Source organism: Nelumbo nucifera, chromosome 1 (genome assembly GCF_055504915.1).
Source record: "Nelumbo nucifera cultivar China Antique chromosome 1, China Antique-T2T, whole genome shotgun sequence".
NCBI lineage: Eukaryota > Viridiplantae > Streptophyta > Magnoliopsida > Proteales > Nelumbonaceae > Nelumbo > Nelumbo nucifera.
Window position 1 is genome coordinate 109,304,644 of NC_142649.1, and position 13,820 is coordinate 109,318,463.

General features: G+C 38.1%; 1 protein-coding gene across 2 annotated transcripts; it reads right to left on the minus strand.

The window, feature by feature from the left end:
- Window positions 1-3,144: 3,144 nt before the first annotated feature.
- Window positions 3,145-13,084, minus strand: LOC104605910 (aspartic proteinase-like protein 1). Of its 2 annotated transcripts, none has more exons than XM_010270859.3 (10): window positions 12,518-13,084; window positions 11,145-11,283; window positions 6,826-7,067; window positions 6,456-6,683; window positions 6,181-6,319; window positions 6,020-6,090; window positions 5,836-5,935; window positions 4,438-4,498; window positions 4,268-4,339; window positions 3,145-3,671 (listed from the first exon to the last, which is right to left on the minus strand). In XM_010270859.3, exons 1-10 carry the CDS (start codon window positions 12,811-12,813, stop codon window positions 3,427-3,429), a joined length of 1,593 nt encoding a protein of 530 aa, XP_010269161.1. In that variant the 5' UTR covers window positions 12,814-13,084; the 3' UTR covers window positions 3,145-3,426. The 2 variants fall into 2 exon arrangements, with proteins under 2 accessions (XP_010269161.1, XP_010269163.1); XM_010270861.2 differs by having other exon boundaries at window positions 6,826-7,101; window positions 12,518-13,083.
- Window positions 13,085-13,820: the final 736 nt, after the last annotated feature.

The following is a 13,820-nucleotide window of genomic DNA, read 5'->3' on the forward strand; positions in this document are numbered from 1 at the left end:
TTATTATTATTATTATTATTATTATAATATGGGCCTTTGGGCCAGGTCTAGATAGCGGCTTTCACATCCATTCACAGTGAGGATTGTTGTATTAGGGGTGTCAATTGAACTGGATTTGGTACAATCTGATCCAGTTCAATGTGAATCCATTATAAATGGATTATGTCCAATTCAGTCTAATGAATATTTTGAACCATTCTGGATTGATTCAATTCAATGTCGGGGCCATTCAAATTGTTCAAATTCGTTTTGATTTAGATTGGTTTCAACGTAAACTTAATTCATTGACACCTATATTCTTATCTTATATTAATGGACCAGATATTAGCATAATCCAACCCAATTCAATATAAATTTATTATAGATAGATCAGGTTCAATCTAATCTAATTAATATTTTGGACTAAATTAGTCCAACCCTATATGTCTTATTAATCCGTCCAATCCATCCAAATTGATTTTGGACTGGACGGGGTCCAATCCAAAACCGATCCATTGACACCGTGATGTATGATTGGATATTTGTTGGCATTTACTTTTAGGAGCTCACATCTGCTGTTATCGTGGCTGTTTGTTTTGGCACAGCTGGATCAAAGTTTAAATTATGATCTTTTTGGGTGAGGAAATCATGTAGAGTTCATGATTAGATTGATTTTGATGGAATAATTGTTAAAAATAACTGGCTCTGGTCTGGCCGTCCTGGGCCACTGGATTGCTGGTTGCACTCTGTGACGTTCCTTACTAAGTTGTAGATATTCATTGATGTATTGCACCAGAGAGTTTCAAGACTCAAGAACTTCATTTTCAGACCTTTCAAAGATTTTAAATCTAAACCCCTATAAAATTTTTAACCATCCATCAGAATATTAAAGCCGAACTTAGCCCAATTAATGTTCATAGTGAAACCCATTGAATTGAATAATAGATCCTGGTAATCCTTTTTTTCCCAAATACAGAAAAATTTATTGATAATCCTAATTAAGACCAATGCCATTGCCAAGTAATGATGGGCCCTTAGACTGGTCAGAAGGCACTGTGTCTGTGTCCCAGACATTTGTAATGGTTATGTGGGCAAATTTATGAACCAAAATGTCATTGGGGGCTAGGAATTTCAGTCAAAGACTTTCTTTTTTTGTTTTCTCAACAGTATCCACCTGGACTGGCTCAATAGAATAGACAATAGTCCATCAAAATATACTGCCATAAGGCTTGGATGATAGTATACAAGGGATTCTACCATACCCTTCTGCTGCAAATTAAGGAAGATATTTCCTACTGATCAACCGTTGAAGTGGAGAGGATGAAACAAAACCTACAAATAAGTAAGACATTTGATTTGAGAAATATAAAAACCCAGATGATTGCCCAACTAACATTGAAGTTAAGAGTGGTGGGGTGTGGCTCAAATTTATTAACGAACTAATAGTTTTATACTGGTATTCTATATAGATGCTTTTTGAACACAATTTTGTCCTTTACTTCACATATGTATTATTTTTCATTACTACCAGAAAAACTTGTACTACTTTCTTAGTTTCCATTTATTAACAGGCCAAAAAGAAGAGGAGTTTGACTCAGTTGATCTACTTGCCTCTTGTACTAAGCAAGAGCTGAGAGCCTCTAACACCAACAGGAGACAGGAGAGGGAAAGAAAATGCCAGCCCAACTTCAATAATATTTGTATATGTTTGATACAGGGAAGAATGCTTTAATGCATGGTGAAGGCGAAGGGGCAGTGGGTCACCCACTGGCTACTAAACCATCTACCCACCCTAAACAAATTGACATTATTGCTCCCGTCCCTTGCCCACTGCCCGTCCATAATTCATTCACTAAAGTTGGGGAAATGATGAATTCTGTTCTGTGGGCGGGGCCATTCTAGGTTCTTCTAGATTGCTGCTGACCGACCTGGCTTGTGGTTACCTAGCCCGACGCCCCGATCCACCTTAGCTGGGGGTTTGTTCAAGCCGTTCACATCAACGTCCACTCTTACAGCTTGAACTGGATGACCGAAATCGGTTCAGATTCTTTCTTTCGACCCAAAAGCAAGCCAATTACTATCACATGCCTAACAAAATACACATTGGACAAAGAAGAACGCCACGAGAAAGCCTGCTAATTATGGAATGTAGTCCCTAGACCTAGCTAGAACCATCATTGTCTAAAGCCTTATCTCCCTGTTATATGGGTCAGCCAAATTACGAGTGCTTAAATCATTTCTTACCTACTAATTATGCAATGTAGCCCATAAAATAAAAATAAAGTTAAAACAGAGCAAAATTGAAAAAAAGAGGTGCCGTCCATCATCATTTAGGCTCAGTTTAGAAAGAGTACAAATATAAATATAGACGGTGCAAATACATATAAAATACAAGATTTTACTTCTATAAATTTGTATTTATCACTCTTTCCAAGCTGAGCCTTAATGTCAGGGCACATTTGTATAATTTATCAGCAAACACCCGGAGCTGATTAAATAATTTACCCATATTTTATTTGATTTTTCAAATACTAAGGCTTAGTTTGGAAGAAGTACAAATATAAATATGTACAATGCAAATGCATACAAAATATAAGATTTTGCACTCTATATATTTGTATTTGCACTCCTTCCAAACTGAACCTAAACAGATTATTGACAATTTCTGCTATACGATTAGCGAGGGAGAAAGGATGGATTCATTTAATAGTTTATACAGATTTAACAGTCGATAGTTCAAGCTTGGGAAAAAATAGACGAGGGAATCCCATGGCAGTGTCTTACCTTGTTCGATAATCTGAAAACTTCTTGTTCTGAGAACATGTGAATAGGGGATATCTTGAGGGAGCCAGCCCAGCTCATAAAAATGGCCCAATTCATGAAAAGTCATAATGGTTGGTGTTGTTGGATGGTTTGACGAATGATGAACCTCCCAAGTCCTAATAGGGTCATGGACCGTATGGATGTAAATAGTAATTTTGCTATCTAATTCGCAAAGGACCATTTTCCACTGCGACTTAATTCAGTAGGCATACTTCTAAGGCTGCTTTGTTTTTCTTTTCCCTTGTATTTGACTGTACAAATAATCAATTACATCATTGTAATAAGGCCACAGAAAAAGACGGTGGTAGCTTTCACCACTTGGGCATTAAAGCTCGCAACTGAAAGATCAACCAAGACTATACAACAACTGCATTAATTTATACTAATGATTAAAGATTGAATGACAAGAAAACAAAAACAAATTATGTAACCCCAATGGAAGGGGGGAGGGGAAGAAAGACTTCCTACAAGCACCAGTCAATCAAATCGCCACTTGGACACAAAAAAATGAAGAAAAAAAAAAACACTACATTGGACAAAATCAAAAACACTAACAGGACTGGATTTACATGTGTAAACGATATCGATGGATATATTGATCTATGCGAGAGAAAACCGTCCAGATTAGATGGCCGAAAGAAATAAGCATATCAATAGTAGCAGTGGCAGCAACCTCATCCTGAGAAAATGTGGTGCGCTAAGCAGTGGCGAGGCAGATGAGGGTTTGGAGGGAGCCCTTCCAGCGACAGCTGGAGCAACTGCCCTCCCAGTGGGAGTGCTCTGCTGTTCATTTGTTGGCAATGGGTTTTCAGGCCTGTCATGTGCAGGTGGTGTGAGGGGCATTGCCTTACCATCACTGAGATCTTGACCTGCATGAAAAATTACCTTTCAGTTCCAAGGGGCAGCAAATAATCAAAACATGAATTGATCACAGAAAGTAGCCCTCACTTCGCGTAGTGTTAAAGCCTTTAATTTCCTGGGTTGGCATTTACATGTCCATTTTTGCATGAAATCAACCAGAAGGTATATTAGTGTAGTTAGTTTACTAAGCATTCTGCAGACCCAAAAACTGCTTAGCAACAAAAGAAATGCCATGAAACACCAGGAGGCTGTCATGGAAACCTCTAAGTGCTATTTGCTTGCACTATGCGTTCTGCAGTCCCAGAAATCCCATGCCTCCATTTTGGTAGGGCCACCGAGTGACCATCTCAGCTACTGGGTCATTGGCAAGATGTGATTAAATTGTTCCTCTACTTTCCCTTTTTTATTTTTTTTGATAAATTAATTTCCCTTTTTTATTGAGAGAAAAGTAACAGATTATATTAAGAAATAAAATACTCTCCCTTCATGGTACACGTTAGGACGCCTTGTCATTTTTCTGGGTCCAATAATGTACCCACTTGAGCACCAACTAACCCACAAAATTACTCTAGAAGAGGAAAGAAACAAAAGCACGAGTACTCACAATTGGAACGTGACCAACCAAGCTTCAAGTTCTCCCTATCAAATACTATGCGATAACCCATCATGAAATTCTCTGCATCAGAAATACTTTTGTTCAAAATCCAATGGGGGGGTTGACAATCCAGCAAAAAAGATCAAACATTCCAGAGGAATTAGTTTGATTGAACTCACGCCCTATAATCCCAAAATTGCCTTCTGCTCGTTGTATAGCTAAACAAAATCTACTGACTCCCTGCATGATAAAGTCTATTATTGTAAAAAAAAACTTCTAAAATAAAAATCATTTCATACTGAAAGTAAAGCTTTGGAATTTTGAAACTAGGTCATCACCAGATATTTAAGACAATAAGATGCAGCTCTTGCAATATAACACCATAGGCTAACAATGTTTCATAAATAAATTAACTTAAACCTAACAACCTTTAAAAATATATCATATGTTGGGTACAGAAAACAAAGATCGCACAGTTAAAACTAAAGAGTGCCAAAGGCGTTGAGGTTTTTTTTTTTAAATTTGATGACATTTAAGAAATCAAGGGTTTCTGAAATCATATAGAAGAGATTCTGATTGTACATTTTGATATCCCTAATGTTCTTGCCTTCTGGTTTGGAATTCTTTTCCCAGGTACACAGTCCTGGCCTAGCTAAGGAAAGTAGATTCTTTGGAATCTTGACTACATCATCATCCCAATATTTCAGATTTTGTACCCTAATAATATACAGCATTTCTTTTTCAATAAAATTGCTAATTATCAGGAAGAAAAGGCCCAACAAAAAAGACAAAAAAAAAGCAAACAACTTTAGAATTAGAAGAGACTACAGAATTACCTACACAGAATTTAAGACAAAAAATCAAATAAAAAAGGTATAACTCATGAGGGTAAATGGTAGAGGAAGATTAGACCACGAGTCTGGACCAAAAACCAATTATAACTATTTAATATTGGAATGGAATACCATTTTCCAATTTTTTGTTCTACATTGTTACTGCAAGAATACTTGGAAGGGAAGGCTTACAACCAATCCTGGCTAACTCAAAGAGTCAGTCTCCACCTCAAGGCCCAGCACAAGCCCAGGTAGAAATCTCTTCCAGCAAGCCCAAGCTAAATATAATATCCAGGTATAGCCCAGGCCTGGGCAGGTTGATCAGATTTGAGGGTTTTCTTACTCATGTTCAGTTCCTTCAAGTTTTCCATTACCTAGAGCCCTGTTTAAATTAGGAAAAAGATGAAAAATTTATGCAGTATGTATATGTGCACGTTAACCCAGGCAAAATATCACATACATGGTGTAATTATAGCTGCACACATAATGTTATATAAAGTCAGTAGGCTTGGTCATGCTGGGCTTGCACTACCTGAGACCTCAACCAAGCTGGGGTCAGGTTCGACCTTTTAGGCCCAGCCTGGTGCCTAAAAATCCAAGGTCTACCCATACAAAAAAGATTGGGTTCAGGCTGGGCCAACTGAAGTTGCAAACCTAATATTTTAAGGTTCATTTGCATCCTTACACTTTGGACTCTGACTCATCCATTCAAGTGAACAAAGATTAGACATTTAGATCACAGACCTGATTGTCATAGAAGAGAAAAGTGGGATTGCGAACCACAAAGCTGTTGTTTGGAGCGAACATTAGAACCACAGAAGGAATACTGAGCAACCTTTCTGAGCTGGTGCCACAAGAAAAGATGGTAGTCAATACAGGGATATCAAAGTAAGATTCCAAATCTCTTTAACTAGTTTACAAAATGTACCTTGCTTCATAGCAGTAGTCCCAAAGGAAGCCTTTAGTGCTCAACCTTGTGCTATTAACTTGCCTCTCAAACTATCATCAAAAGCAATAAATGTTTTAGGTAAAAAAAGGGAAGAGAAAAAAGAAACTACTGAAGAGTGAAGATATCAAAGACATAACAACCTCAGCAGTCACTTTTTTATAAACTTCATCTGGAAGAAACGTGAATGATGTTCCACTATCAATCTGTGCTTGGAAGCTAGTTTGCTTGAGACAAGAATTACCAATACAACAACTCTGAACTCCAACCATATAGGTGATACTGAACCAAATCACAAGCTAATTACCAAAAGCCTGAGCATGTTGCAAATAGCCAAAAGCCGATAACCAACTAGGATAAACACAGAAGCAAACTCATAATCCAACAAAAAACTCCATTAAAGGGCAGGTAAACATACTATTTTCCATCCAATGGCAAAAAAGGAGTTGACTGTTGGGTAGCAAAACCTTGGTCTCCAAAGAATATTCTTCCTGAATCATCCTCATTAAAACACATAGAAAAAGAGTTCCGAATGAGTCCTGCCTTTGCAAGGAAACTTGGCACTGAGATGTCTCCAAGTCCCAACCCCAGAAGACCATCAGGAGCCACCCCATCCAGATAACCACCACTTTGTTTCCTACCACAGCTGCATTAAATAACAGAAAACAAAAACAATAATCTCCATAAAATTAAGGAACAACAAGCAGTTAAGATTATTATCCAGATTCTGTAATACAGTTAGAAAGATGGGAATCACAAAATGGAAGATAGAAGCCAACAGAGCACACCCTATAATGACTGGAGCGTGCACCAAATTTTTAGATGTATGGTCATTGCTTGATGCCAAGTATAATATGTCCTCAACCAGCAATCCAGAGCTTGATGTATTTTCAGAGTAGTAGTTAACAATGTATGGGCAGGGCTGTTTCAGACTTTTGCAATTTGGACCCAATTCACATAGCTCATGGCTGCAATTTACATGCTTGCTTGTGCTTGATTCAGATGGCCTGTACTCACTAAGATCTCTATCCTGCATAATAGATGCCCCAAATACCAGGGAGCACCTGCCAATCAATCATTGGGAATAAGTGCTAAACCTGTTACCAAGCCTTAACAGAACAATTCCAAAATTCCATCCAAATAAATGCATAAGTTAGCTGTGTCAGACTTGTATTTTGAAAGTAGAGATAGAAAAAAAAATGAAGGGTCTTTCAATATGCTTTTGCAAAGAAATTTTTGTATTTTCTATACCAATGATACTTTTAAGTGGTAAGCATGCAACAGAAAAATTGAGAAGGAAACAAAAGAGTGAAAGACATGTCCTTTTCTCAAAAGCAAGCATAATGTATGCCACTAGGGCTGTAATCGGGTTGGATTTGGATTGGATCCAATCACATCCAAATCCAATCTGACTATTGAAACTTCAAATCCAAATCCAATCCAAAATCTGATGGGATGTAGGGATCTCAGATCAGATTTGGATCCTGTAGGATTTCAGATTGGATCCAAGTCCACCTCATTATCTTTAAAAGAAAGAAAAATAAAAAGAAAAAACTTGATTACTTTTAACTTATAAATAGTGTTTTAAAAGTGCAAGGCGAGGCACATGCCTTTTTGAAGCAAGGCACAAAAATACAAAAAAAAAGTCAGAAAATTAAAAAAAAAAGCCAAAATTTTCAAAAAATGCAACAAAAAAATAATAAAAACTTAAATTTTAAAATAAATGTTTTAAAAAATCTATTGTCTAAAATTAAAATACATTAACATAACATGTAAGGCGTTGTCTTCGACTGTATTTCGAGTCTTCTTGCAATTCTTGATAACGTTGTCTTGGACCCCACTAGGGCGGATTCTAGAATTTGGACACCTAACCCCAATGGCATTTTCTCTTGTGCTTCTTTCTTCAAAGTCTTAAGTCAGCCCACCAGTCCTACCCTGTCCCCTTTTCCTATTGGTGAGGTTTGGTGCAGAGCTATACCTCCTAGGGTTGGTAGTTTTTGTTGGGAAGCCTATCTAGAAAGAATCAACACTGGTGATCTACTCCAAAAGAAGAGACCCAATACTTGCTTGTCACCTCAGTGGTGTGTTCTGTGCAAGGCAGACGGGGAGACCGATTTTCACCTAATGGTGTCGTGCCACTTCGCGAGGTCGTTGTGGGTTTGGGCTTTCTCCTTGTTTGGTTGCAGCTAGAATCCCCCATCAAACATGCAGGGCCTTTTTGCCCCCTCCTTCTTCAGGTGGCGGTTAAAAAGGGGAAGGACAATGTGGAGAGGACTAGGGCTGCAGTATGTTGGACACTGTGGGAAGAAAGGAACTCCAGGATATTCTCAGAAACTCAGAGAGGGACAACAGATTTAAGGACTATCATACAGTTTAGGGCGGTACAATGGCTGAAATCTGTGGAAATATTCACAGATTACACTGTGGATGACATGTTGAGGAAGTGGGGTGAAATTGCAAGTTGCACGCAAACCAAGTCAGTAATGAGTGTGGCTTGGACCCCCTCACCTAGTGGATTCTTGAAATTAAACTTTGATGGATGCAGTGGGGGAAACCCGAGACAATCAGGGATCGGAGGTGTTTTTAGAGATGAAAATGGGGTCATCTCTACTTTGTTCTCAGGCCCAATTGGAGTGGGTGACTCCCTTAGAGCTGAGATATGTGCAGTTATGGAAGGAGCCCGAAAAGCTAAGGAATTGAACATCAAGAAACTTATAATTGAAGGGGATTCAGAGGTGGTGATAGGGTGGCTAACCAAAGAACAAAATGATCTTTGGAAGTATAACAATGAGAAGAGGGAATTCAATTGGCTGGTGCGGGAGATGGAAGTTAAGACATGTTGGATTAAGAGATCAGCTAATTCCCTAGCTGACGGTTTAACAAAACAAGGGGCAGAAAGGGATTCCTTGTTTTGGGCTAAGTTGTAATGTTAGTGTCCTTGTATCTTTGTATTTTCTTCTTTCCTTTCTTGAAGTTCTTTGTGACTCTTGGAAGATAAGTGTGTTTGACTTCCACTTGTAAATTTTCTACTGATGAATTAATGAAAGTGTTATTGATCAAAAAAAAAAACATAAAATGTAAAGCATATTCAAATAAAAATTTAAAAATAAAATCAAACATATAAAACATTTTCAAGCATGTAAAACCCACAATCTCTTTTTTTTTCCTCAATTGCATTACTTCAAGTAGCTAATGTGATGTAAAACATATTACATTCCTGATTCTACGAGCTGCCTTTGTGCCGCCACACCCCTCTAGCCCAAACAAGTCCATGTTAGGGTCTTAAATTGCATTACTGTAAGTAGCTAATGTGATGTAAAACATATTACATTCCTAATTCTATGAGCCGCCTTTGTGCCACGCCCCTCGAAGCAAGCCCAAACAAGTCCATGTTAGGGTCTTAGGGCTTGTTCATTTGCTCTAAAGTCTGACATCTAAAAGTGCAATAATTACATTAAGAGGTATATTGGTATTGGTGAATTTTTCTTTCCTCTGAACTCTGCAGAGAATGTTGATTTGAATTCTGAATTCTGAATTCTGAAAATTATCAAATATCCATTTTGGCCCTATATATGAGAGTTTTTGTTTGTCCTTTTGGGAGTATCATTGGAAAACAAAAAGTTGTATGGTTGCACTTTAAGAGATAAGAGATAAGAGGAAATGAACAACCATTTTTCTCTTAAAGTTAAAAGATTCCTCTTAAGAGATAAGAGTTAAGAGGAAACGAACAAGCCCTTAAATTCTTACTTTTCACACAAAAAAATAATGATTTTATAATTTTAATTGCTTTTTAAGAAGATATTTTATTAGGATGAATGAATGAACAACATTAGCAAATAGGGGGTTCTTGTGCTTTTTAAATCACTAATAAATACAAAATAGATTTTTATAATATAAAATATTGAATAACTAATTATAAATTTTTTGATCGGACATTAATTATAAATTTTATATAATTATATGTGTATACATGCATTTCATATAAAATTTAATTGGATTGGATGGGTCAATCCTTTTATCAAATTTAACCACTTCACCAAATGAGATAGCATCATCAAGATTGTCTTTATCTATTTTATCTCCCTTTCCAAGTCTGACTACCTCTCAAAGATATTCAATGCCTTTCCACACAAGGGTTTTGCTCTATATGTCTTCCTCTAACTAACTGTACCCTCACCTTCAATCATATAATACTCCTTGAACATCCAATAGTAATTGCACCCCTCTCTGTCATCTAATGCCTCTTGCAAACAATTTCATCCACCATATCCCTATTTGTCCCAAAATTTCTTTCTTATCAAAGGAATCCAAATCATGTTGCTCAAAGGATCAATATGCTTTCCAAACCTTATCCTTGGCCCCTTTTCTTTTGTACACCCTTTTGAACTTCTTACATGGGCCAGGCAATATAGCCCACTCCAGCCTTGAAAAACAAACCACATTTGCTATGACAGTGTCATAGCGCTGTGCTGAAACAACTAAATCAAAAGCTTTGATGTATTTCCATGGCCCCACCTTGAATTGGATGAAGTGACTTCTTACATCTAAGGCCATGATTTTCGGTTTTAGCCCTATGCTAATACAGTGTCGTAGCAAAAGTGAACTCCTTGAAAAAATACTAGAAACATGCAATAGTTGAGGGGTTCTAGGACCTAAAATCACTTGCCCCAGATTACCAGTATTCTCCTTCAATGTAGAGCCACCATCCTTCCCATTTAATCTTCCATTGTTGCTATAATCAAATACATTAACCCATAAATTCCCTTCTGGACAACCCAAATATGCTCCAATCTCCATGCTGACTGATTGTAACTACAGAACACTCTCCTCTTCTTCTTTCCTGTTCAGTAGGGCCATCAATTGATGATGAGCCACCCTCCTCTCTCTCCTATGCCATCTTTTGTATTAAGATATGCATTCGCCCTTTTAATTTTATATGCATCATCTCCCTTCCAGTCCAATGTACAAAATGATATTTCCATCACAGTGAGAGAAACATAAAGTACAGAAGAATGTGGTATGAAGTCCAAAATGAATAAAAAGGAGCAGTTATCATAAAAAAACTGGTCATTAGAATGAACACCAAAGTTATAAACGGTAAGCATACCAAACTATTATAATAACCAGCAGACAGTGGAGCGCATTGTATGCAATCACAAGGAACCCAAAGAAGATCACTCCCAGTGTCCAAAGCAACCAGAAAAGAAATATTCGGTGTCCCAATATCAATCCACATGTAATGTAACCTGCAGATTGGATAAGGTGGATGTTCAAAAATAGAATTGACAATAATAATTTATTCCAAATGTGAAACAACAACCACAAAAGGTTACGTTGCAAGGATAAAGCTGCAAGCTGCTTCCTAACAACAAAAGGAAAACCACCAATGATGTATCATAATTCTATCACTCGAAAAAGTTCCAAGATATTGGCAGATATATAATTACTGGAAGTTTGGTCATAAAGTAGTCAAAATTATAATTACACTTCAGGGGAAAAATTGAGAAATTTATAGCATTATAAGCTCCAAGCCTAGAGATAAAAAAATTTTAGCAGTCATTGTAAACAAGAGTTGGATGAGACATTCGAACTGTTAACCAGAATAACTTCTGGGCTTACACCGTAGCCATTGAAGAGCATAAAAAAGTTTGTTTTTCATTAAAAAAAACACTTTAGCTGTATATTGGACCGTCAAAATATTTAACTTCTATTCCTTGCATATTTTTTCCTTTTTCTTTTCTGGAAAGGAATACTGGCAATATTGTTATCAATTCTCCTTTGTGACATCATGATGACAAAAGATTGAATGCTAGAACCATCAAGCAGTAAATGTTGTGGTCAAGAGTCCAGTTTAGTTGTAGAATAATGATTTTGTAGAGTCCCACTTGTCAGGTAATAACTACTTCATTGAGTACAAATTCCCTCTACGCATGAATAGATCAAAATAAGATCAAGAATGAAATACCAGCTTCAGAGTGCAACTTGGAGATGCTAACAATACAAGTTGGTGGTTAAGTGGCCCAAAATCATCTGCGAGTAGGTTCAATTGAACCGAATGCTATGCATCATGGACTCATTGACTCGGATATTTCCAAACACCTGACCGGCTGACCCCCCAAAAAAATGCAAATACAAAGACTCGCTGAAGGTCAACTCAGCCAAAATTTAATATCCTGACGTAATCATTTCATTAAAATATAATTTGTAGAATGATACATCAACCATTCCTATCAGTGGCCTCACAGTCCCCAACTTCAAGTACAAAGACCGTGTCAATAAACAGCAAAATGTTAGCGTAAATATGCAAAGTTTGTCAAACTTATTGGTAGATAAGTTACACAACTCAAAGTCTAAAACAAAGTCTAAAGCATAGACCACGAATCAACCCCGCCTCCAGAAAGCGATGTCCATTCAACAAAGCAAGGAACCAGGAAGAGAGAGAGAGAGAGAGAGAGAGAGCAAACAAATGACTGAACTAACCATCCAAAGTCATTTCCAAAGGACATAGTCTTGCTGCCCTCAGACGGGAAAAGCAACTGATACTGAGGCCCAAGCTTCATCTTCTGCAACTGCAAATCACTGCTTGCGAGCAACTGATAGTATTCCATGCTCCTCCACCTAGGCCACGAACCAGGCGGCTCTCCATTTCTAGAAACCCTAAATGCCTTCGCTTCATCGGAGAAACGATGAATGAGCTTCGAAGAGAGTGTAACGGCCAGAGAGTCCCCTATGAGAATAAACGCCACTAACAGACAAACCAAAACCCGAGTTGCCATTGCTACTGGAAACTGAAACCAAGGCAAACTGATAGCAAAATAGACACCTAGGGTTTGAGGGGACAAAGAAACACTTCAATTAATTGTTAGATGTCAGCAAGAAATGGAAGGTTCAACAAAGTGGAGAAGTTAGGGTTCCGACAGAGAGAGAGAGAGAGAGATCTAGGGTTTTGAGAAGCTCCTTCGAATTCAATGGAAACCTTTTTTTTGGATAATTTTATATGTGTTCACTTGGAAAAAGGAGATATCGGAGGGAAGATGAATGTGGAGCTTTTTCGAATCTCTGTTAGAACTTTCAAAGTAGATATACGGGGAAAAGGCTATCTCGCGCCCTATGCACGTTACGCACCCCTCCAAACCCAGGCGCACAACTCGAAAACCACAAAAGCTATTCCGTATTTCTATTCAACGCCTCGACGGGAAGAAGCGAAAGCGATAGCAACGACCAACAGCCGCTTTTGCAGTTGCGCCATCAACTCTCTATGCCATGCGGACACGTGGCCGTAAGATGCGGAATTTAACCCAATAAAATAAGAGTTCAGATCTGCGCCTCATAAAATAATCGATGAGAATTCTCTCTGTAGCGGGGTGCGCGTTACGCACCACGTGTAGAATAGAAGAGGCAAGCATTTATCTTATCTTAATGACAGTAATAATATGAGGATGAGGGATTGACGGGGGACATCACAAGACCACGACGAAGAAGGAGAATGATCCCCCCACAGCGACGTGGCTGAAAACAACGTGCTTGGTTGGCTGGACGTTGCCTCTGACTTGTAAGACCCATTTCTTCTTCTCTCTCCGGCTCTCCCCTAAAATTTTCTGGGTCTGGGACGGATGTCCAATGGTTGTGCCCAAGATATCTCAAGCACTATCATCTCTTGTCAGATAATTCTCGTCGGATCCACGGGCCAGAAATAAGTGAAGATTCTGTCGTTGGGATCCCCTGTTGCTGCTGCTGCTGTATGGTTCACTTAAAATGGACATAATCATCCATATCCGTGGTC

What these genes read in the sequence shown, in the direction of transcription:
- LOC104605910 (XM_010270859.3), bottom strand. Translation starts at nt 12,813, where the DNA reads ATGGCAACTCGGGTTTTGGTTTGTCTGTTAGTGGCGTTTATTCTCATA. An exon ending in TTTGGAAATGACTTTGGATG is followed by an intron (nt 11,284 to 12,517) that starts GTTAGTTCAGTC and finishes TCCAATCTGCAG; the next exon opens with GTTACATTACATGTGGATTG. An exon ending in CAATTTTGGGATTATAGGGC is followed by an intron (nt 4,340 to 4,437) that starts GTGAGTTCAATC and finishes TTTCTGATGCAG; the next exon opens with AGAATTTCATGATGGGTTAT.